Raw genomic sequence first — 22,522 nt, forward strand, 5'->3', positions numbered from 1 at the left:
TCTCTCTCTTTCTAAATTGAGAAGATCAATATACACGGATACGATCATCAGTTAAGATGCATGAAGAAAGAAAACACAAGAAACTGGCAAGGAAATTGTACATAACCCACTAAATAAAGATTGCTCGCGCCAGATCCTTGGAGATGCTAATTGTTTGTAGTGATGCATGCACATTGTTGGGTATATGGTTTCCAAACAACAGGGTACTTCATTCCCTACAGCACACGCTTTATGACCATAGTTCAAAACTAACTGGATTTATTTGGAACCTATGAACAATTTCACCATGCGTTGAAAATGGAATGCAGGTCGCAAAATCTGAAGGGGTAAACCGAGCATGCAAGCTGCACCCTTGTGCTCGATTGCCGCCACGGTCGCGCCCTTGCCAGATACCAGGCACGGGAAGAGGCTGCCGTGTCTCGTGTGCGACCCCATAGCAAAAGTGTGCCTCCACACACCTACTTTATTCCTCTGCTGACTCTGACAAAGCTGGTGATTCTAGCCCTCCAGGGCACCAAATTGTTGTAGAGCTGATTTTAGGATATCTGGGGCGTAACCGTCGACGGAAGCAATTCCTGGCTTGTCAAACGATACGACATCCTCTAGCGAATAGCTTCTGGCGGCATGAAGCTGGTTTGGTGCGGAATTAAATGAGCCTTTGAGTATGATGGTCTTCTGCACGCCTCCGAGTAGCCCTTCATAATCTGTATCGCCGCTTTCACCGACAACCACCGTCATGTTCGACAGCTCTACCCCCCACCTTATATACAAGTACCTGGACAAAGATGAACAAACATACCATCAGGACTTTGCAGCTGCCAAATTTTGGCAGATTTGTCTGAGCATGCAGTTGTTAGTATACATGAAAGAGCATATCACATCTTCTCATTAGGTAGGAAAGCAGTCTAGAATGATACAACAATGAGGTGTCAAACTGACCCTATAGGAAAGAAGAAAAAAGAACGCTAAAGGAAAGCCTAAACCTAACCGTGGTCCAAAGCCCAAACACAGGTCTCAACCTTGCTAGCCTTCAGCCTTCTGATGCTTAATAGGTTTTGTCAGCCAATCGGTGCTTGCAGAACACGGCTACATACATCTTACTGCTCTTATGTTCGTACCAGGAACCAGATTATTAAAGTCATTCAGGACACTGACATAACGATGTCCTACTATGACCACTATTTCGATCGTAATATATGTGATCAATCTATATACTCTGTTACCTCGCAAAAACACTTCATACAAATTGATGATCAGAACTACAAGCATCCTAGAAGGTTAACATGTAGTGGCAGATAGATTATAACCATACAAAGTATAGCATTTTACTCAACTGAGGACTGAAGGCTGTGTTCAAAAAATATATACAACAGTTATAGGAATAAACAAACCTTAGCGCTTGGGATCGTGATGCTAGAACAGGTATAAAGTTCAACTTGCTGCCATCATGGCTGTACAATACATGACAGCGCAATGCTTGAATTCTCATTGTCTTCCTAAGATCCTTCACAGGAGGGACCTAAAACAGTTGAAAGTTGAAGCATAATAAGAACATTGGCTATAGTAGAGAAGGAAAATCAGTGAAGAAGTAGATGAAGAGGGCATAACAGGATGAAGAACAAACGTACAGCCTCAGTATTCTTCACTTTAAATGAAATGCAGTAAGTGGATGAACATTCGTCATCTTCAACAACTGCTTCTTGTCCACTCTCGCTATTCTTTTCTGCCGCCCAACGAATCAGTGTCTTCCTTAAACCTTCTCCTCCCCAACGATATTGAATCTGAGAGTGATAATCAAGATCGATCATAAACGGAAGCTCGGCAGGGCTAAGCATGTCTTCTGAATTTGAAGATGGATAGCAAAGATCACTGCCACTGCTGCATATGAAGGCATCAAAATCAGTAATTTCTATGCCCCCAGATGTTAACAAAGGATGTATCTCTGATGCTGCTCGAGATGTTGACAATACAAAACCAAGAGCGCCAGATGATTTTTCTTTGCTTGAAGCCTGAAAAATGTTTTTGATAATCTGAACCAAGTCCGCATCTTGCACAGAATCTACAGCAATAACAACGATGTGCTTTCTCCTTCGCAGAGATGGCCATTTAGTGGAGCCTGTGGTGGCCCCAGCTTTCTCACCAGACTCATCCTTTGTGCCAGCACTAACAGCTTCTGAAAATTTTTGTACAGCATCCTCAAGGTTTCTCCTATCACTGGTTGAACTCCTTCCATATTTTGACATGCTGCCTGATTTTTCACTGTCCAAGGAAATCTTCAAGTTAAGTGATATATCATGAATATCCCTCAAAGAGTCACCAGGTGAATCAGTTTCAGAAACTTCAGTAGCATCATCACTCTTTTGCCATTGTGGATGTCTAGACTTGAGCGTACCAACCCGTGACAAATAGTTCTTGCAATGTTCAGGCCAAGAAAATCGATGGATATTATCCAGACCATTCTGACGGCATTTTGCCCACAATTGCTTGTCAGAAACAAGTCTATAAAGTGCCTCAGCTATATCATTTTGATTGTGGGGATCAACAAGAATGCCATTGTCAAGAACCTGAATAAAAAAGAGGACATCAATAGCCAGAACAAAAAGTGAGTCACTGTGAAACATAAACCAAGATAGCAGAACAGTACCCGGTGTATATCAACAGGCCCACCATTTTGGGTAGCAACCATAGGTAGACCATAAGCAGCAGCCTGGCAGGCAACAAGGTGTAAAGCTTGCATAAACATTATCAATCCACAGATAAAGTAACAACAAAATGAAATGTTGCAGAAGTAACCTCAATCAAGGTGAGCCCAAATGGTTCAATATAAGCACAGTTAATAAACACCCCCTGGAAACAACAGAAACTGAAATAAGCATATATTTATGTATAAAAATGTGAGTAAGCCACAAAGAAGCAGCACGGTCAGTTTGTTGCTGCAAGTCAGACTGAGCAAAAAAGGAAGCAAAAATAACAAGTCAAAAAACCAAAGCCACTAAAATTAGAACACAAGATATGCATCAGCTAACTAATACTGACAGATAGTTAAAATGTGACTACCAGTAGGCCCATTGCATCCATTCATAACTTAATTATGATACAATGTCAGAGAATCAACTAGCATGCTTATTATAGAAGGCCACCGAAATATTTCAAAATATAATGATACACTTGGTTACCTTTGTTCTTGCCGCTAAACGATAAATATCTGGAACTTCAGATTGCTTATGGTGCTTGGGGTATGCCACTTGCCCATATAGATCATACTTGTCAATTAACTTGAGTACTGATGTCAAAACAGCTCCATTTGTGCTTGACATTTCATCAATAACATCACGGTTACCCATGATCAATGTCTGCCGATAAAGAATAGTTATCAAGACTGGGAACAGGCAGTGATAGTTGGTGGAAGAAGATTATTAATGATAACTAAACGGCTGGATAGCAAAAAAATTAATTGAGGCAACAAGAGAAACTACACAGGACTGGCACATACAAGGTTTGCTAAATTTCTCAGCTCATGGTGTTCACCAAATGCCTTAACCAGCGTAGTGATGTTCTTCTTGGGATCTGGACGAGCAAGAGCGAGAATCATGGGCTTGCGAGGGTTCGAGAAGAAGCGCATTATCTGAAATTGTTTTAACCAGAAAAGTAAGTAAATATAACACCCGATCCCAGTGGAACATCAACAATTATTCCTGCATATATCCCTTAAGGGGGGATAAAATGGAGAACGTACATCGGCCCAAACAGGTGGATCTGGTGAATCTGAGCCAACTTCATTCGCTTCTTCACTATCAAGATCAACATCATGAGGCACTATATGGCTGAACTCCATACCGGGAGGAATTGGCTGATCATATATTGTATAACAGTAAGCATATAAATATACTGAAATAATGAAATCCATTAGACCAGAAAGGAATCAATGTAGATGGACTTACAATCATACGGGGCATTTCACGACCATAGCAGCTAACACCACGCTTTATTCTGGCTCTAAGTTTCCTCTCCATAATTACATCAAATCCATTATATAATCCCCATTGTTTATCTATCTCTTGCCTAGTGCTTGTGATTACAATTTCAGATGCATCAAGACAAAGTTCCTCAGCCTCAATCCGACGCATTATCTTGTATGTTGCATCTATTTCATCCCTGGTTTGACGACCTTGCTTTAAAAGTTGCTCCAACTTGTCTCTGCCAAGAGAATGACCTGTGAAGACCATTGGCACATTGAGTGCCCCAGATAATAAAGCAGCAGAATCGCCTGCATCAGCATAGTGTCCATGGATAACAACAGGCCATACTGGCTGGCCATTGCCAACTTGTTCTCCAAGAACCTTGGACATCTGCATGATATGGACAAGTGCACCATCAACAAATTCCTGGATGTGGGGCCAGAGCTGCTCTTTAGGGATATACTTTTCTCTTGGCCCAAATGGTATCCTGACAATATAAGCACCACTGCTTTCACCCATGTCATCCCCAAGATTCTCTGAATTTCTTGGACTCAGCATCTCTGTAGGTTCCCCATAACTCCAATCAACATCAGGTGCAGAAATCTGCCTTGTCAGCAGATCCACTCTATATACTCCAGGTGTTTCACCTAACGCCCTAGCAAGCTCTACAACATATTTGACCTGCAGGTTATGGAACCAGTTAGCTGAACTCAAGCATCAATGGCATATAGACCAACCTGTAAGTACTATGTAGGCAACTAGCAACAAGATAAACAACAAGCTAACCCAGGAATGTAAGAATTAGGTACAGATATGAAGCTAACATCAAGGACGCAAACACGAAAATGAGGGAGACGCAAGAAGTACCTGGCCTCCTGTATCTGAATCACGCCCAAGCTCCATATTCTCACCACGTATAAGACCATGAATGCTGCACAACGACAGAAGATGCCAAAATAAAATCATCCATGTAAACAATGTTCATGTAGTTTAAAAAAATTAATAGCGCCTCTTCCATGGGCTACTAACATTATGAAAACCTAAAATCAAGTCCAAGGGGCCCCATGACGAGGACGCGTGCATGTGCCATACAAACGGATGTGACTTCACTCCTCTTTGAGCTCCCTGTGCATTTGGATGAGACTTGGCTACTACCCCAATCCAGAACCCTATGCATGCTTAGGTGCGAAGGCAAGGACCATGAATGAGGCTTGGCTACTATCTCAATCCAGCGTGTAGTGGATATACTTTGTGCACATTGGCAGAACCAGATCCATAGGTAGACACAACAAAATTGCAAGGCCCACGTACATCTAAACCATTAAAAATTCATGGAAACCAATGACCTCTGCACAGTGGGTGTATTCATATCCACTAGATACCATCTACTCTTTCACGAATCGCTCTTTTGTGGATTGGAGCTCCACAGTATTTGGAGCAATCAGGTAACTATGTTTAAACAGTCATAAACTCATAATGCATTGAACTGTCACTCTGATCATTCCTACTTCACCAAAAGGTGTCTATTTGAAGCCGCTATAACTGAACTTTCTAAGAGAAAACACATAGGGTGTGATCAATATGTCCCTAGAACAAAATTAGAGCCATACCTTATTAGCACTATGTACAGTTTTTTATCTTTGTGCTGATTTGCCCAAACATCAATAGCATCAGTTGAACCTATCCTTGGCATGTGTCCCCTTGTACTCTCAGCGTGAATAGATGATTCATTAATATGTTCTCCTTTTTCTCCGTCAGATAGGTCCTCAGACAAATCAGCAGCAGCATCTCGACGGGCCTTCTCACGCTCAAGACGTTTCTTCGATGAACGGGAGGCTTCCTCACCTTCAATCTGTATTAAACAATTCAAGATGGTAAATAATTAAACAACATGATGTAAAACTGAGATGTTGGCAGAAACATGTGTTCATGTTAATGTATACTAGGGGAATGAGGAGTGTCCAAATTAGTTTTTGTATTTACTCCTTTTACTAAAATTCAAGAAGCTACCAGGGTAAATGTTCCCTCCATGATTAGTGTATAAATAAGTAAATATGATATCATAAATGGCATGAGAGGTAGTATAGTCACTTGGGAGCTCAGAACAATTGAGATGATTGGTTCAAGAAATGTGACCAGTAAAAAAAAAAACTCCCATCTGACCAGAAGGAACATTGTTTGTGCACCTGGGATAAGTGACCTTTGGTGATTATATTAAAAGTCTGAGGAGAACACAATTACTGGCTAAAGCAGTAAATTATTTCATTGAACACAGAGCCAAGTAAAGAACAACATTATTCTCAAGACTGAAGGAGCATCAAAACCACAAAAGTCAAGCAACATATATGTGTATGGCAATTGGCTGATTTGACCATCATGAGTTACATCAGAAGACCTAGTAACAAAAACATTAGTTGAACACTTGATTATAGCGGTCGGAGTGTGAAAGCATATTCAAAGCACCAAAGTTTGACACAGAATAGGAGTATGAGAAAACTAGAATGCGTGACTGGTATAAAATAGCTTGCCTGAAAGGAGAATGTTCTGGGATTTTATGCAATGCACTTGGTATGCTGTGAATGGTATAACTAGAGTGCGTTTAGAATCCATGTACTATCATTAGCTGTAGGGCTGTAACTATAACTATAAGAAGTACATGTAGTTGGAAAAATATCAGTGTTAACGCCTTGACAGAACTAGAATAGATCCCAAATTGTGACGCGCAGTTGCTTTTCAGCAAAAGAAACAGAATTACAGGTCTAAATAGCAGGGCCACAAAAAAAGTAGCACCAGGACAGGACAGGCCGTTGGCCCTGATAGCTCACTGAAGATGTCCTAAGAATCATGAATTGTAAACTGTCAGACATAAGATTTCTTTTCTTTTTCTGAGCCACACACACGGCAATGGGCTACTACTCTCATTTGAATGGTGATACGAAACGACTTTCTTGCACGAAGGGTGGACAGTCAGTTGAGGCTGGATAAGTGGATACCCATTGCAGTCCAACTCGTGCAGGTGTGCCAAATCCTTCAAGCAGCATATGTGCTTTATGACAGGAGAGAGTTCATCCAAAACAACACATTAAAGAATTGGGGCATTCTAGCTAACAGGAAGGAAGGAAACAGAGCAGGCATATGCTACAATACAGACCCATCATTACTGTCAGCATCACCGGGGGTGCCAATTCATACACAGCACACAAGTATGATTCAGCATTCCCTGGTGCAACAGAAACAAATATGATGCCCAGCCACATACATAATCACTAACCAGCAACTACACTAGTTTAATTTGTTTGGCTGGCACCAGCAGTGAACCCGCCAACAAGAGTTTGGCAGGCGCCAGCAGCGCTGCTAATTAGAGAGTACATAAAGTTGACAAGCAAATCGGGGCATTCGTACCTGCTTCTTCTTCCTGGCGAGGTTCCAGATCCTCCAGGACATGTTCTCCAGCCGCGTGTTCCGCTCCTGCGGGCTCCTCATCGCCGACGTCTGATGCACATAACAAAAAAGGAAAAAAAATATCCAGAATAAATCGCCGGAAACAAACTGCAGCCTCAAAATCTCGCCACCACCTAAGCTAATCTAATCTAATCTAATCTAATCTGGAGCAAGCAGCTAGCTAAGACACGAGGAGGAAGGGGGCGAGGGCGAGGAAGGCTTACGCGGACCCAGGTCTTGTAGAGGTCGGTCTCGTCGAATCCGGAGATGACCTCCTCCACGAAGTAGCGCGCCGGGTTGAAGCGGCCGCGCTCCCGCAGCATGAGCGACGACTTGTCCCGCCTCTTCTCCGCCGCGGAGCCCCCGGGCGCCGCGGAGGCGGCCGAGATTTCCCCCGCGGCGCCCCCCGCGTCCAGGATGGCCTCCAGGTAGCTGTTGATCCAGTCGTTCCCCACCATCGCGCCGCCCGCGCGCCCTCAGGCGACGAGACGAGACGAGATGAGATGCGATGCGATGCGGAGGTGGGTGCGGGGGTCCGAGCGGAGGGGGGAGGGTTCTGGAAGGAAGGGAGCGAGGATTGGGATCGGTGGCGGTGCTAGCGAGTGGTGATGATTGCCGTGGTTTGAGCCTTCCCGAAGCAAAGCTGGCGAGGGGAGATTCGCAGTGAAGATACCGGTGGGTGGGGTGGGGTGGGGGTGGGGGGTGGTGGACTCCGTTTCCGTAGGTTTCTTCTCCCGTTTCCGTCAGCGTGCGCCACGTCGCGTCCCGGGGTGGACAGCTGTGTCCAAATCAAAGCATCTTCAACAGTTGAAATCTCCTGGAATGTTATTCCCCTCAACCGACGGATTTTTCAGCACCAATCCACCGCCCCCCAGGGCGCCACGTGCCACCATATCACCGCTCTCGTTTTTTCCTTTCACTAGCAATAGCAAACATGCCCGTGCGTTGCGGCGAGAGAAAAGCAGTAGGCTGGAATCGGCTCGACGGGGGTGGAATCGACGTGTGGCGACCAGACCCGGCGGCGGCGGACCTCGAGCGTTGCGAACGGCCAGCCAGAGCTTGGGGAACGGCGTTGTCGCATGGCTAGAAGGCGGATCCGATGACGGACGGGCGGCGGGATGCCGATCGGGACGACACCGAAATTGGGTGTGACGGGTGGCGGAGCTTGAGGACAAGTGGCAGCAACGAGCTCGATGTATGGCGGTGGGTAGCTCTGAGGGCGGATGGTGGGGGTGGAGGGGAGCGCGGATTCCGCGATGGACGACTGAAATAGGGTGGCGGCGTCGTGAACCAGTCGCGGGAGTCTCCGAGGGGCGGGGCTGGGCAACGACGGGGCTTGGGTGGCTCGGTGGCCAAAATCGACTGGCACAGATGCGGGATGTGCCCGCACGACGATGGTGAAACTTTATCGAGCAGGGTTAGGGTTGGCGCTTCGGGTTTTTTTTTTTTGGTAGCATGCAAGAGAGAACCCAAATATGGGTCTTAGGTAGCAAAATTCAGGAAGCTGCCAAAAGCTTTTCGGTCTCATTCAAATCTATGTGTGCTTTCCAGCCTTTTTGGCTAAAAGTGCAAACAATATTTTTAAGTCTTTGGTATTTTTTTATCTTTGCTTGATGGAGATTCTAGATCATCTTCAATAGCTGCCCTAACACTAGTAGAGAAACGGCTAGCCACAATTTTAGTTGGTGGTGCGCCATTTACAATCAACTCCGGCACTGCTCTTTTTATAAATAATGATGCGGGGTGGAACCCGGCTGGAAAGCTGAAGGTGACGAAGACATAGACTTCTGGCAAGGGTGTGGCGTGGCGGCCGGGGTGGTGGAACGACGGCGAAGGCAAGAGAGAAAGAAGTAAACAGAGAAAATGGGAAGGATGGAGGCACGAGGGGTGTGGGAAGGGTTCTGGGTGGGCCAGAGGTGTCGAAGTCCTACAGGAAGCTGTCCGCAAAAAGCCCCTCACATATGTCTCGGTTTGCCAAAAAAATACGTTCAAACCCTTCGGTGAACCGATACAATCCTGCATTGAATGGCAAACCGGCGCTCGAACCGCCACGGTCCGAATGGTTGTGAGCGGTTCGAGATCCGCTTTGGAGATGCCCTTATAAATTAGTACATCCGAAGGGCCGATCACTGCGTCATTTTAAGACTAGCCACAATGGATAGTAACATAGACTAGTAACATGCATATGTTACTACCTCTATAGTGGGGAGTAACATATGTGTGGTAACATGCAACACTTCATTTATTAGCCTATAGACTCATCTTGCCTTGATATGTGTGATGTTACTCATATTAGTACTCCCTCCTTTTCGGTTTATAGGGCTCAATTCAAAAATCTCATCAACCAAGGTAGATGGTGAGTGGTAAAATACTTTTTGTAATTTGCAAAACCACCCAATTAATGCTCTTGTTTTCTTTAAAAATTTATGTTTACCAATGTATTAATTGCAATGTATACATGCATAATGAACATGCATTGGTCAATTTTCCCTTAATACTTGCATGCAATTATTTAATGCACCTTGGAATTTGAACTTGTGACGGTGAACAACCAAATTGAGCCTTATAAAATGAAAAACTAATATTTTGAGATAAACCCTATACACCGGAAAGGAGGGAGTAGTAACTAGTTGTGTTACCACTTTCCTCTCTTTTCTTTATTTATTGCTTGCCACGTCATCTATTTTATCTAGATATGTGTGATGTTACTATCTATGTAACTCTCGCTCTGGATAGTCTAACAGTGCGCACTAATCAAAACTGCAGGTGTAGCTAAATAAAAAATGCTTAAAAAGCTCAATCATTGCTTCACTGCATGCGTTCTGGTGCTCACGAGAGAGGGACGCCACGCAACGTCATCTCGGCTAGCTCTACCTTTGTTAGTCGACGTGTAGTGCATTGGTTGTGCCTGTGCTAAAAAAGAAAAGTCTTAGTTCGGCTCTAATTAAAACACTAAAGAGAATGGTTAATAATAAAGCCAACAATTAATTATAAAGAGTTATCATATTATCTACAGACAACTTAATAGCCGGCATGTATAAGGCTGGTCATAGTGGGGAGTAACTTATACTAGTGTCATGCATCTGGCACTAGTCTAAGTTACTACCTTCATAATGTAAAGTAACATAATAATAGTTTTATATATGGGTTCATTTATTAACTCGTAGTTTCATCATTTCTCGGGAAGCGCTATGTTACAGTAACATATTATTAGTATGTTACTCTAAACACATCTCTCCTCATTAACTATATGCCACATAAGTAAAATTTTCTTGGAGTGTGCTATGTTACTATCTAAGTTACTCCCACTATGACTAGCCTAATACTCCCTTCTTTTTGGTTTATAGGGCTTATCTCAAAATTTTAGATTTCCCGTTTTATAAGTCTCAATTTGATTGTTTCCCATCACATGTTCAGATTTTAAGGTGCATTAAATCATTGCATACAGGGATTAAGAGAAAGTTGACCAATGCATGTACTTTATCATGCATGCATTGCAATTAATGCATTCGAAACACAATTTTGTGAAGAAAATGGGCACACTAATTGAGTGCTTTTGCAAACTACAAAAAAAATTCCACTACTCGTCATCTACGCCTTGGTTGGTGAGATTCTTGAATTGAGCCCTATAAACCGGAAAGGAGGTAGTAGTCTATTTTAAATGTGTACTGTAATTGTTGGTCTAACTTACAACCTCACAAATTGTATTTGGGGCTCGTGTTGCAGCTGGCTACTATTCAAGAGTCCGTTTCTCTTCTATTTTCTCTTCTTTTCTTCTCCAACTAAGTAAAAATGTAATATTTTAGTCCTTACAAGCTGCTTATCTCATCTTATTATGCTTACTCTAATAGCACTCACGCAGGGCAAGTACGCACATCTCCGTCTCGGGAGGCGCGCCACGCCCGTGCCTCTAGTTTAATTCAAAGCCTACTGCTCGTCACCATAGAACATGCAAACAGAGGTTGACGTAAGGTGGCACTATTATGTTTATTTGCTACCACTCACTTAGCAAATAAACATAATAGTGCAGCCCTGGTTGGTGCGAACCCGGACATTATCGATGTTAAGTGAGTGGTGCTCGCATCCCTGCAGAGGGCCGCATGCTCCACCTCAAGCGTTAGCAGCTCTTCGAGAAGCCGGAGGTCGAGGGCGATGAGGCTTCGGAGCAACGCAATGACAGATGCCAAAGAGGCCCACGTTACTGGCTCCAGGTTTGAGGGATATAGTTGGATGTCGGCCGCCCGAACAAAGGTTGGACCGGACATTTGCTGGAGTCCATTTGAGATGCTCTAAGGCGCTGTTCGGCAGTCCACCCGCTCTGTGGAAATTATGAATCTTCAGAGTACCTTTTCACTCGCTCCACATTTTTTAACTAGAACTCCGTCAGTTCCGGAAGCGGCCTCGTAGAGCGGAGGGGCTCCGAACAGGCCCTAAATATCGACGGTTGTCCAAATGACTGGCTGGAACACATTTAAGCACTTGGGTAGCACAAATATATTTAACTTATATTGAGGAGCAGACGGAGCAGAACATTCCCGCAAAAAAAAAAGACGGAGCAGAACACGATTCTTAATACACTCCAGAGAGTAATGCTGTTCCAACTTGCATATACAGTCTCACATGTATGTAAATTACTTGCTAGCTGAGCAGAGGGAGCACTCCAACTGAACCCACGATGCCGACTTGACGAGGACATCGCGTTCCTCTTAACTTGAATACAGAATCGGGCCCTATCCACTTTTAAGTAAACTATCACATGCCATCTGTCGGTCCAATTTTTCCAATGTAAGTTGGTTTTGAATAATCAGTGTGAACGGCACGAGAAACAGAAAGAAAGAATACCTGTCGCCGTAGTTCGTCCCATCATCCGAGGAATCCAGTCTCCGGACAGCTTGGTCTCTGTCGCTCAAAATGTTTTTCTCACTCAAATTAAGTGTGTGGAGAAAATACATGTCACCAATAAAAGCATTGACAAAGGCAACAGAAAACAGACCTTCCTGATGGAGGGACCTCCAACTTATGTAAAACTTTTATAATATGCCTCCTTGGCAGGAAAGGGGTACTGGCAGTTCTTCCATCATAGAAGTTCATGCCGACAAAACTTCCATCCGCAAAATTAATAAGGGGGCCTCCAATCCCAGCCTAGTCCAAAATCACAAGCCAACGTTACATGTAAACACCTCATAACCACAAATATATATATATATATATAGGTAAATAGAGTAACAATATATATATAGGTCAATAGAGTACCACAAGCAAGCAAGAGAAATCACCAGTATACCTTCTTGATTTCACAAGTGGACAGCCTGAGGTCTTTGCAGCCACGTGTTATAGGATCTCCACTCACTACCCCCATTGAGCCACATAATAATCCCTCTTCAGGCTCACGACCTATAGCTAGTTCAGGCTCTTCACGAGACATTTTTCTCAACTGCCTGTCCCGGCTTTGGTCTTGTGGGTTGTCAGTGAGAAGAATATAACACGCAGATACTCAACACTAACAATAGCAACATTATAACATGAGTCGTACGCTACCAATGCCCCACCGACACGCTGATTCGGTGGGAGAAACACCACTATCTGCAATGATGACGTCAGCTCAGCCAACCATTATATTTAACTTACACTCCCTCTGTAAAGGAATATAAGAGCAAATATAAACACTCTTATATTTCTTTACAGAAAGAGTAAAAACCAAGAAAAATGTGAAGCACAAACCCTCAATTTCTCATCAGTGGTGTTAGCATCATGAGTTCTAAACAAACTGGCTGAAGTGAGAATGACCATGCGCGACGGCACAACACTACCATAGTGTCGGCCAACCCTACACTTTATAAGCAAGCCTGTGCATGCGAAAAATCTCCTGGCACCTACACATTATAGCCTTGATCATCATCTTGTCAAGATCAAATACTAGCACGAAAAAGTAATGAGCATGTAACTGTAAATTGACCTTTGAATGAACTAAGTGAGACAACACTTCGGGATGTAGATTTAATTATGTTTGAATCAAGTCTTGCCCAGGGATTTGGCCCCTCGCCGCAAAATGAGAGATTAAAAAGATACCCTCTCCAAGCAAACAAGTAACCAAAAAAATCTTCAAATGTATGAAGTAGTTCCCCATTCACTGGTAAAGAAACAAGTATAGAGGTTAGTACTACAACAACTGCTAAAAACAATTGCACAAGGGAGAAGTCATCTATGTACCACAAGCACCGACATACATTCAAGCATAAGTGGTGGCGGCTTGGGATAGCCCATGGCGTCTAGCCACCTTAGCTTTCTCATAAATCCTAAGGCAATAAGATCATGTACATTAGTACATCGATTTTATGTATGATAACATTCACATGATATTCTGAGCACATTGATAAAACGGTAACGTCTAGAACGACAACTTGCATGATAATTCACACCTGAAGGGACTATCACCTTGGCACCTGCAGGAGGGGAATAATCCTGGTAGCTAATTTCAGTTGTTCCGCTTGAGCCCCCTAAAATGTAAAAGAGGGTGGAGGAATCAGCAAACCATGGTAAGATATATTGCATCATAAGAAGCAAGAGTATGAAGCAAAACCATGAAACCTGTGCAACAGCGTAATCAGACTAGCATTGACCATAATAGGTTAATTAAAATGAGAAAATAAAGGATAAGTGCAAACAATGATCAACAATCATGACTAGAAAAGGACGAGGAATTATATTGTAAAGCATGATTTATAGGTATGAAGTGGTCATGCCACACTCACCTACACCATACGTGCTAGTGTCTTCTGTCTCTTCCTGCCCAGAATCATCGCCTCCTTCCACATCTTCCTGCCCTGAATCATCGCTTCCTTCCACATCTTCCTTCTCAGAATCATCGTCTCCTTCCAAATCTCTAAGACTGCAATAGAAGACAGTAGAGTTGTTATGCTAAAAGAAATAGGTGTGTGCGTTAGTACTATGTAGTTCAAAAGCTAAATAGTCAAAGGCTCATGGCAATGTAGGAGCCAAATTGTACAAAAGTATTACAGGAGTCAGGCTTATAAATATTTAAAAAAAGACACAAGAGGATTGAGAAGACCTAAAATTCATGTACAGAGAAAGATAGTTTGTCCAAATTTTATTCCAAGCAAACAATTTAATAATTCAATGTCTGGAGAATATACTATCTCCAGTGCTTCACCATTGAAGACAAAGCACTGAATTAGGCAAGACATCAAAACTAAATTGTTGTCAATCAACAGATTACTAGCAACAACTCCTAAAGCTAACACTGAGTATCCAAAAATGGCTCAACTTATATGATGGAAGTAGATCAGGAGAAGAGGTTTGCAACAAATATAGTCAAGGAAAATGATGGCAGATATAGCTCATAAATACTGGAAGCATAGAAGAAATACATACGTTAGTATCTGATATTGTTCCAAGCATTCACGAATTAACATGCGTGGTAGGAATGCAGTCTTCCCTTTTGCACAACGAATGTTTATCCCAACAAAGCTTCCAGCGGCATCACCGACACGCACAAGTGACCCTCCAAGTCCATTCTAGAACAAAAGTGATGTGGCAGGGTTGACACATTAGAAGACCACGATAATCATATTCTAGTGCAAATTATCCATTTCAAATCTTCCATAAGGCCAAAAGGTGACAAGGAAATCATCATCTACCTCTAGGATTTCGCAATCAGAGAACTCGAGATGTTTAGGATCACCTTCACTTGGAGCCAGCAGATTCCCATGCTGAAGCATCCAAGTACGTGCCATGAATTGACGCCCGGCAGCTACTACCGTAGTATCAGCAGGCAGATCTTTGTCCTGGTGACCTAGGTATAGAGGAATTACATCTGCACGTGATAACAAGGACGTCACGATGGCAATATCGGCAAATTTGACAAATTTGACCTATAATCGAAATCAAATCACAGAATGAACTGTCCGTGAAACTATTTCACGCGGCTGACCCTTGGCGCCTAACTCTCAGGCGCTGCACTAGTGCAACGCCCAGGAGCTAGGCGCTGCACTGTGTAGTGTGGCGCCTAGCTCTCAGGCGCTGCACGCTGACTTGGGCACATATGGGTGCGACGTTGGCCGTGTAGCGCCTATCTGGGAGGCGTTGCACAGTAGGGTGTGGCGCCGGCGTGGCGGGCGCTACACAAAAGGGTCAGGGGAGTGAAATAGTTTCGCAACCAGTTCATTCTGTGATTTGATTTCGATTATAGGTCAAAATTGTCAAATTTGCCGGCAATATCATCATCGTATAGTTCTAAGAACCCATCGATTGGCCCCATTCCGGCAAAAGGTAGGCACACTTCAATCTATAGCAATAATAAATAAAAGCATTATGTCAGCAAAAAGAAGGATCACAGTAAGCTTGAGCAAACAGAGCAAAATGGAAGCACAGTAATAATTAGCAGCACCAACCCTGAGCTCATCCTTTCTATTTCTCTTGTCATTGAAGATGGTAACCAGACGTTCGGAAGTCAGGAATCTTGTTAATCCATTTGTCGACTCGCCGGTTTGTACAGCTATGCCTGTACACTCAAATAGCTGATTAACTCCTGCAAAAAGATCATGGTTTTCTTATCATTAACCAGCGGAAACAAAGTACAGATGTGGACATTCATCATAAGAGCATCTCCAATAGAAGATGCAAATTTGGAGATGTAAAACAAGAGATGCAAAAAATTACATCTCCAAAAAGTGCGTTTTGCATCTCCAAAAAAGTGCCAACTCCAACAAAAGATGTATATTGGAGATGCAAAAGAGCAACTCAAATAGAAGATGCAAATGAAGATGTAAAACTATACTTCAACTACTACTCCATTTGAAACCTATACTTCAAACATAGCAAATTCAACTACTACTTCATTTCAAACATAATTAAACATAGTTCTAATTAATAAAAACATAGCAAACTCAACTACTACCCCGAAAGTGGCGGCCGGCATCGCTAAACTCCACCCTAAAGTTGTCGGAGGGCTTCGCCTTCACGCCGAAGAACCTCGTCTTGCCTCACGGGGTCTTCCTCGGCGGCATGGCAACGACGGGGCGGGGTGGTGCGGTGCGACGGGGTAGGGCGGTGCGGCGACGGGGTGGAGGCGGCGGGATCGAGGCGGTGTCGGGGTGGAGGCGGCGGGGTCGGGGTGGAGCGTGACGGAGCCGGAGCGGAGGCGGCGGTGTCGGGGAGGAGCCGGGACGGCCTGGTGGGGTCGGGGCGGAGCAGGGCGGTGACGGAGTAGGGCGACCCGCTGGGGTCGGGGCGATATGGGCCGTACGAGGCGGGCGGCAGTCAAAACTCTGCGGAATCGGAGGCGGAGGTGGATCCGCGGCGGGGCGGTGGTGGTGCGCTGATTTGGGCAGCGGCCGAGAGGCGGGGCGGTGGCGGCACGTTGATTTGGGCGGCGGCCGAGCGGCGGGGCGGGGGGAGGATGAAGATGGGGGGGGGGAGTGAAATGACAGGCGATTGGTGTGCAGCTGCAACTTTTACATCTCCTATAGGTGGAGATACAAATTTGCACCGCGAGGTGTTGTAGTTTACATCTCTGGAAGGCGGAGATGTAATTTTTTTTCATCTACATCATCTATTGGAGAGGTGTTTTTGGCCCTTGGAGATGCAAAAGTTAGATATTTTTACATGTACATCTTCTATTGGTGATGCTCTAATTAGAGCATATGGCAACATACCCAATTGAATAGCAATTAGCAGCATACGTACCGTCAAACAAAGCAAGAGAGACCACTGTTGGAATAAACTCTTGGAAATCATCAGGCCCGCCGTGGGAGCCAAACGCTCGGCTTACGAAGGGTTCGGCAGGAGCAGCTTCCTTCAAATCTGAGAGGCCAAACTGTTGTTCAAATTCTTCTGACTTCTCTGCCCAAATCTTGCGAACTAATCAAAAAACATGATGATGCAACTCAACTGTGAGCGCTCTGTTGGAGAGGAGAAACAATGTATGCACAGTATTATGTAGATGTAGATAGAAAGAAAAGGAGAAGGAACGGGCGAAGTGGACTCACTTTTCGTTGCGGTTTCAAAAGCACACATGCCCCGTTTGTTTCTTCCTTTGTCGCTCCCAAAGATACAAGGGTTAATGCAAGTTATTTTCTCCATTTGCAGGCCTGAAGCAGAAAGTAAGTAAATAAATATAGATGCCTTAGGGCAACCAAGGTGGCAGCCGCCATGACATTCTTGGAGCTCAAAGCTCTGATAGGTAATAAAAGTTCACGTAAAAACTCAAAAGTTGCTAGGTTTAGAGAGAATAGGCCATGCATGACAGATTCGTGAGCTTAACTCGAACCATCAAACTAAACTACGTACCCACAACTCGAATCAAATCGGTCAAAGCGCAGCTACTCCTGACTCAAACCAATCCAAAAGTCAGTTGGATCTGCCAATGGATGGATTTAAGAAAACGAGATTGTTACCGAGGGGTGTTGAGTACGCTGCGGAATCGGGGTTTTGATCCGCGATTTTTTTGGGTTTTATATTGTGGAGGGATCGGGGGGAAGAGAGAGTCCTTCACGGGTAGGCCTTAAAATATCCAGACCGGGCCCTAATTTCCGACTGCAACTATATATAGAGATCAGATCATATACGACACACAGATAAATAAAAGAAGGAAAAAAGCCAGGGATCAGCCCCCCCCCCCCAAAGAAATCCAACCTAGCTTGCGTGGCAGTGTCTTTGATCGCCGTTCCACGTACGTCCCGCCGCCATGAGCGAGCCCGAGCGCGCCCATGTGATCCGCGGCCGCCGCTGCAGCTCCGTGCTGGACGATGACGATCTCCTCTGGGAGATCCTTCTCCGCCTTTCGCCGCAGCCGTCCTCCCTCCCACGTGCCTCCGCAGTCTGCAAGCAGTGGCGGCGCCTCACAACGGATCCAGTGTTCCTCCGCCGGTTCTGCGAGCATCACCGGGAGCCGCCCCTCCTTGGCGTCTTCGGGTGCGACAAAGAAAACATCGTGTTCGCTCCTTCCCTGGGCCCTCCTGACCGTATCCCTTCCGTGCACTTTGACCTTGGACCACGGCGTAGCGGCAGGATCGCCAAGCTTGTGAACCCTGTGCTCGGGTGCCACCACGGTCGCGTCCTCATTGGGGACTATATACGGAAACAAGTCATTGTGTGTGACCCCATCACTGGCGAGCAATGTCGTGTGGCCGTCCCTTTGGAGTTCCGGAGGGACCACTTCTGCGGGGCAGTGCTCTGCGCCGCTAGCGATCAAGGCCACGTGCACGGCGCATGCCATTCAAGCCCCTTTAAGGTGATATTGGTTTCCACGTGGTGTTACGATGATGGACGAACCCGTGCATGTGTTTACTCCTCGGAGACCGGTGCATGGGGCAATATCATCTCAACGGCATTTCCACGTTTCATTTGGGATGCTGGTTGGTCTGGGTTGCTTGTTGGTAATGCACTTTACTGGTTGTGCGGAAATGCAGATTGCATACTTGAGTTTGATTTGAAAAAGCTGAGTCTTGCTATCATCACCGCTCCACCCATTCCAATGGAATCCTGGTCTTGTCACATCATCCAGGCTGAGGATGACGCTATTGGCTTTGCTGCATTGTCCTACCCACGCTTCCAAATGTGGCAGAGGAACTCCAATGGTCATGATGTTCCCACATGGGTGTTGTGGAAAAACATTGAAATACATAACATTCTTGAGCTACCTCATCATATTGATAGAAGGTCAACAGGTATATATGGATACTCTCAGGATACTGATGAAATATTTATACTTGTGGAACCCAACAATGTATACTTGGTTCAACTTAGGTCGATGCAATCAAAGAGACTTCATGGAATAGATTGTATCATGAAATACCATGCTTTCACGAGTTTCTGTACACCAGGTAATTTCTCATCCATAGTCCTTATATTGTCGGAGTAATCAAATCCATTTATGTTCCATACATCATTGTTCGATCATCTATATTGTGGTTTCTGCAAGTCACTAACAACCTATACCTAATCAACAATTCTGCTACAAAGACAACTTAAGTTATGGCCATAGTTTCTTTATGTTATTATTAGTTGTCTTCACTCTTGTGGGATCCAAATCAAATGTCAAATGAATAAAAATTGTGAAATCAAATTACAGTATGCATGCAATGACTAGCTCATGTGTTTGAAGCAGCTAATGGCTAGCTAGCAATTTTTATGTCGCTCGGCGCATCGCTAGCCAAATATGCCCTCTGTGTTATTGATACTTCAAAACACCTTGATATATAGAAACCACGGTATGCTTCATCCACAAGCAAAAATAATGCATTTTTTTAGTACTATGGTTTTTATAATACTTTGCTGCCAAACCCAACCTTAATCTTTTATCAGCATGTGATCTACTACTAATTTGAATCGTATGACCCCACATTTACTCTGAATCATGTAAGGCGTCCGAGCGGGGAAGAGGACTACTCCAAAATGATTCTTGAGAGGAACAAGTCGACACCACTGACAACAACTCTATCGTCACTCTGCACCCGACCACCCGTACACCATGGACAAGACGCAACTCTTTCTTGGCGCCAACCAGTTGATGGTCAATGATGACAACTCCATCATTTCTCTACACCCGGACACCATGGACATGTTGCGGCTGCATGTGAAAACACTATCCTGCTGAAGGGGTGTGTGCTACCTAATCTATTCTTCCTAGATGCAAGGCTCAAGACATTATGACATGACGGACTAATAGATCAGTAATATGATCCTTAATAATCCCTATTTTTTCCTGTTGCAACGCACAGACGCATTTCCTAGGAAGTAGAATAATACTCCCTCTGTTCCTAAATATAAGACATTTTAGAGATTCCACTATGGACTACATACGGATGCATATAGACATATTGCAAAGTGTGCATTTATCCAATTTGCTTCGTATGTAGTCCATAGTGAAACCTCTAAAAGGTCTTATATTTAGGAATGGAGGGAGCAGAATGAAAAATATTTTCCCATGCACGGTTGCATGTGGTGGTGGATCTTTTCCCATTCGTGCTGCATGTTGAGGTTGGCCTTATCCCATTCATAAGCCACCCTAGCGTCCTTCATCTGGCGGCTGCACCACGTAAATCAATAGGAACATGGATCCCCTTTCATAGTAATATTACCTAGTAGGAGTAAAAAATAAGGTGCTTCCATGATGATCTGCTAAAAATTAGAGGCATAAAATCAATGCAAGTTGCTGCAAAAATATATTAATTTTCTAAGAACAAACTATGTCATCATTGTTTTTAAAAAATTCATCTCAATCTTGAAGGAAGAGATTGCCTTGACAAGTAAATACAACAATGCACGTATCTTCAGCTCATGATCAGTTTCCAAATTACTTTCTTTAAATTCCATCTCTGCGAGGGCTTGTTCAACATCATTATCATACTCCGGGTTAAACTCTTGTCTCTTTGCATTCTATCCACTCAATTTAGTTAAAGTAGGCCCTTCATCTAGCACATGTAAATTGAACAGATCAATTTCTCATATAGTATATTGCAAGATCATGAGGAAAAATACAGATGTGAGGCTTATATTTAGTATGATAAATGACAAGCAACTGTTTCTAAATCTATCTTTGGATGATGAGTGAAAAACTGGAATGAAAATAGCTCAAATGTATCCCTCTGGTCACCCATCAACGGTTTATATATGCCTAAATCCTAGAAAATGCAGCTGCGCTTTTCTGCGGTCCTGAGCGCACACCCCTCTGGCCCGTCCGATCTTCATCCCGTCACTCACGTGCCCAGGTGCTACCTGGACGGGATCCCGTCGCCGCATCTCCGCCGCCGGAAAAAACAGAGTCGAGCTCCAGCGCACCTCTACATCTCCTCCTTACCATTTCTCCCACTCTCCCTGCCTTTATTTTCTCCGACCGAGCCACCCTGCAGGTTCTTCCCGAGGCCATCCATGGCGTGCCGCCGGAGATCAACCCTCCAAGCCCCCATCGGATCCTTGCCGCCTCCAGCCTCTTCGTCGACCCCGCCCTGGACCTGCCATCCGTCCCCTGTGTTGTTCTCGTCGGATGTACGCCAGCCGCCCGCCTTAGCTGTCGACGCCCGTGGTGGTTGCCTCCAAGGCGTGGGGAGGCAGAGCGAGCCACGAGCGACTTAGGAGCCGGTCAGGGCGGGCAGCGGCGAGGCCGACCATGGCTCGATGGGCGATAGAGTCAGCCATGGCGCGGCGGAAGGGTCGGCCAAGGCGCGCGGTACTGCAGAATTTCAGTATTCGGATATCATCTAATGACCACTGCTAAGCAGTTCATAGAATATACTCCTCTACATGCTTCCACTCCGCAATGGTGAGGCATCGATAATGAATCGGTATACCCAGATATTTAATTGGGAATTTGTCGTAAAATTGTCACATCAGATGTCCTTAGCGTGAGGACTTAGTCGTGAGGCCAGCGCATCTATGTAGTAGCTTGAGAGGGGTTGATTGGGATGAGAGACGCAGGGCGGATCAACGCATAAGACAAGGGTTTAGACAGCTTCGGGCCCCGGGAAACATCATCCGGTAACAACCCTACGTGCTGTTTGAGGCTAGGTCTCATTATGATCACGGGAGAGTCGCCGGCTTCGGCTCTCGGTGTTTAGCCCTAGAGATTATTTCTTGCTGCTCGTCCCTCTTTGGGGTGCCCTGCCCCTCCTTATATAAGTTGAAGGGGCGGGTTACATGTGGAGTCCTATTAGGATTAGGAGTAGTCTATTACAAGTGGAATCCTAGTCTGCTCCCTTAAGGGAAAACTCCTTATGCCTTTCCTCGTAAACCGGCCCACCATAACATGAGCCGGCCTTCTGGGCCTTGGGCCTTGTCATCCATCTGACCCGCCGTTGGGGTTATCAGTAAGTCACCAAAGACTCGCCGGGTCTCTGTGAGCCGGCAAGTCCGGCCGGGTCATACTTCCGGCCGGGTCATACCGCGTGGTATATCCCCGACATTAGCCCCCAGTTTAATTTGGATTTATCCATGTTAAACTGATCCTGTAAAATAAACACGAGAACAAACTTGATAGGTTGTGTTCCGGGTTAAATATTTTCCTGAACTGGCACCTGATCATCTTTAAGTCCTTGTCATTTCCTTGTTGATATGTATATGTCCATGATCTCATAGTAAATCTTCTTTAGCAGATATGTTTCAAC

General features: G+C 44.7%; 3 protein-coding genes and 1 long non-coding RNA gene across 4 annotated transcripts; 1 reads left to right on the plus strand and 3 right to left on the minus strand.

Moving 5' to 3' along the window:
- Positions 1–84: 84 nt before the first annotated feature.
- LOC123076775 (probable sucrose-phosphate synthase 4) lies at positions 85–8,009 on the minus strand. Its single transcript, XM_044498902.1, has 13 exons — positions 7,625–8,009; positions 7,362–7,451; positions 5,570–5,811; positions 4,827–4,890; positions 3,942–4,640; positions 3,737–3,850; positions 3,494–3,625; positions 3,177–3,353; positions 2,794–2,847; positions 2,645–2,707; positions 1,629–2,564; positions 1,392–1,519; positions 85–775 (listed from the first exon to the last, which is right to left on the minus strand). Exons 1-13 carry the CDS (start codon positions 7,856–7,858, stop codon positions 499–501), a joined length of 3,210 nt encoding a protein of 1,069 aa, XP_044354837.1. The 5' UTR covers positions 7,859–8,009; the 3' UTR covers positions 85–498.
- A 5,914-nt stretch (positions 8,010–13,923) lies between these two features.
- On the minus strand, positions 13,924–15,221 carry LOC123081098 (uncharacterized). The gene is made up of 4 exons (XM_044504059.1): positions 15,059–15,221; positions 14,793–14,935; positions 14,153–14,289; positions 13,924–13,988 (listed from the first exon to the last, which is right to left on the minus strand). Exons 1-4 carry the CDS (start codon positions 15,152–15,154, stop codon positions 13,924–13,926), a joined length of 441 nt encoding a protein of 146 aa, XP_044359994.1. The 5' UTR covers positions 15,155–15,221.
- Positions 15,222–15,811: 590 nt separating this feature from the next.
- On the minus strand, positions 15,812–17,897 carry LOC123073620 (uncharacterized). Its single transcript, XR_006435709.1, has 4 exons — positions 17,709–17,897; positions 17,408–17,509; positions 17,106–17,279; positions 15,812–15,948 (listed from the first exon to the last, which is right to left on the minus strand). It is a non-coding gene; the product is annotated as an uncharacterized lncRNA (long non-coding RNA).
- A 143-nt stretch (positions 17,898–18,040) lies between these two features.
- Positions 18,041–20,132, plus strand: LOC123073621 (uncharacterized). The gene is made up of 2 exons (XM_044496691.1): positions 18,041–19,243; positions 19,784–20,132. Exons 1-2 carry the CDS (start codon positions 18,106–18,108, stop codon positions 19,816–19,818), a joined length of 1,173 nt encoding a protein of 390 aa, XP_044352626.1. The 5' UTR covers positions 18,041–18,105; the 3' UTR covers positions 19,819–20,132.
- The last annotated feature ends 2,390 nt before the right edge of the window (positions 20,133–22,522 follow it).

The sequence above is a fragment of the Triticum aestivum genome, chromosome 3D (assembly GCF_018294505.1).
Source record: "Triticum aestivum cultivar Chinese Spring chromosome 3D, IWGSC CS RefSeq v2.1, whole genome shotgun sequence".
In the NCBI taxonomy this organism is placed as follows: Eukaryota; Viridiplantae; Streptophyta; class Magnoliopsida; order Poales; family Poaceae; genus Triticum; species Triticum aestivum.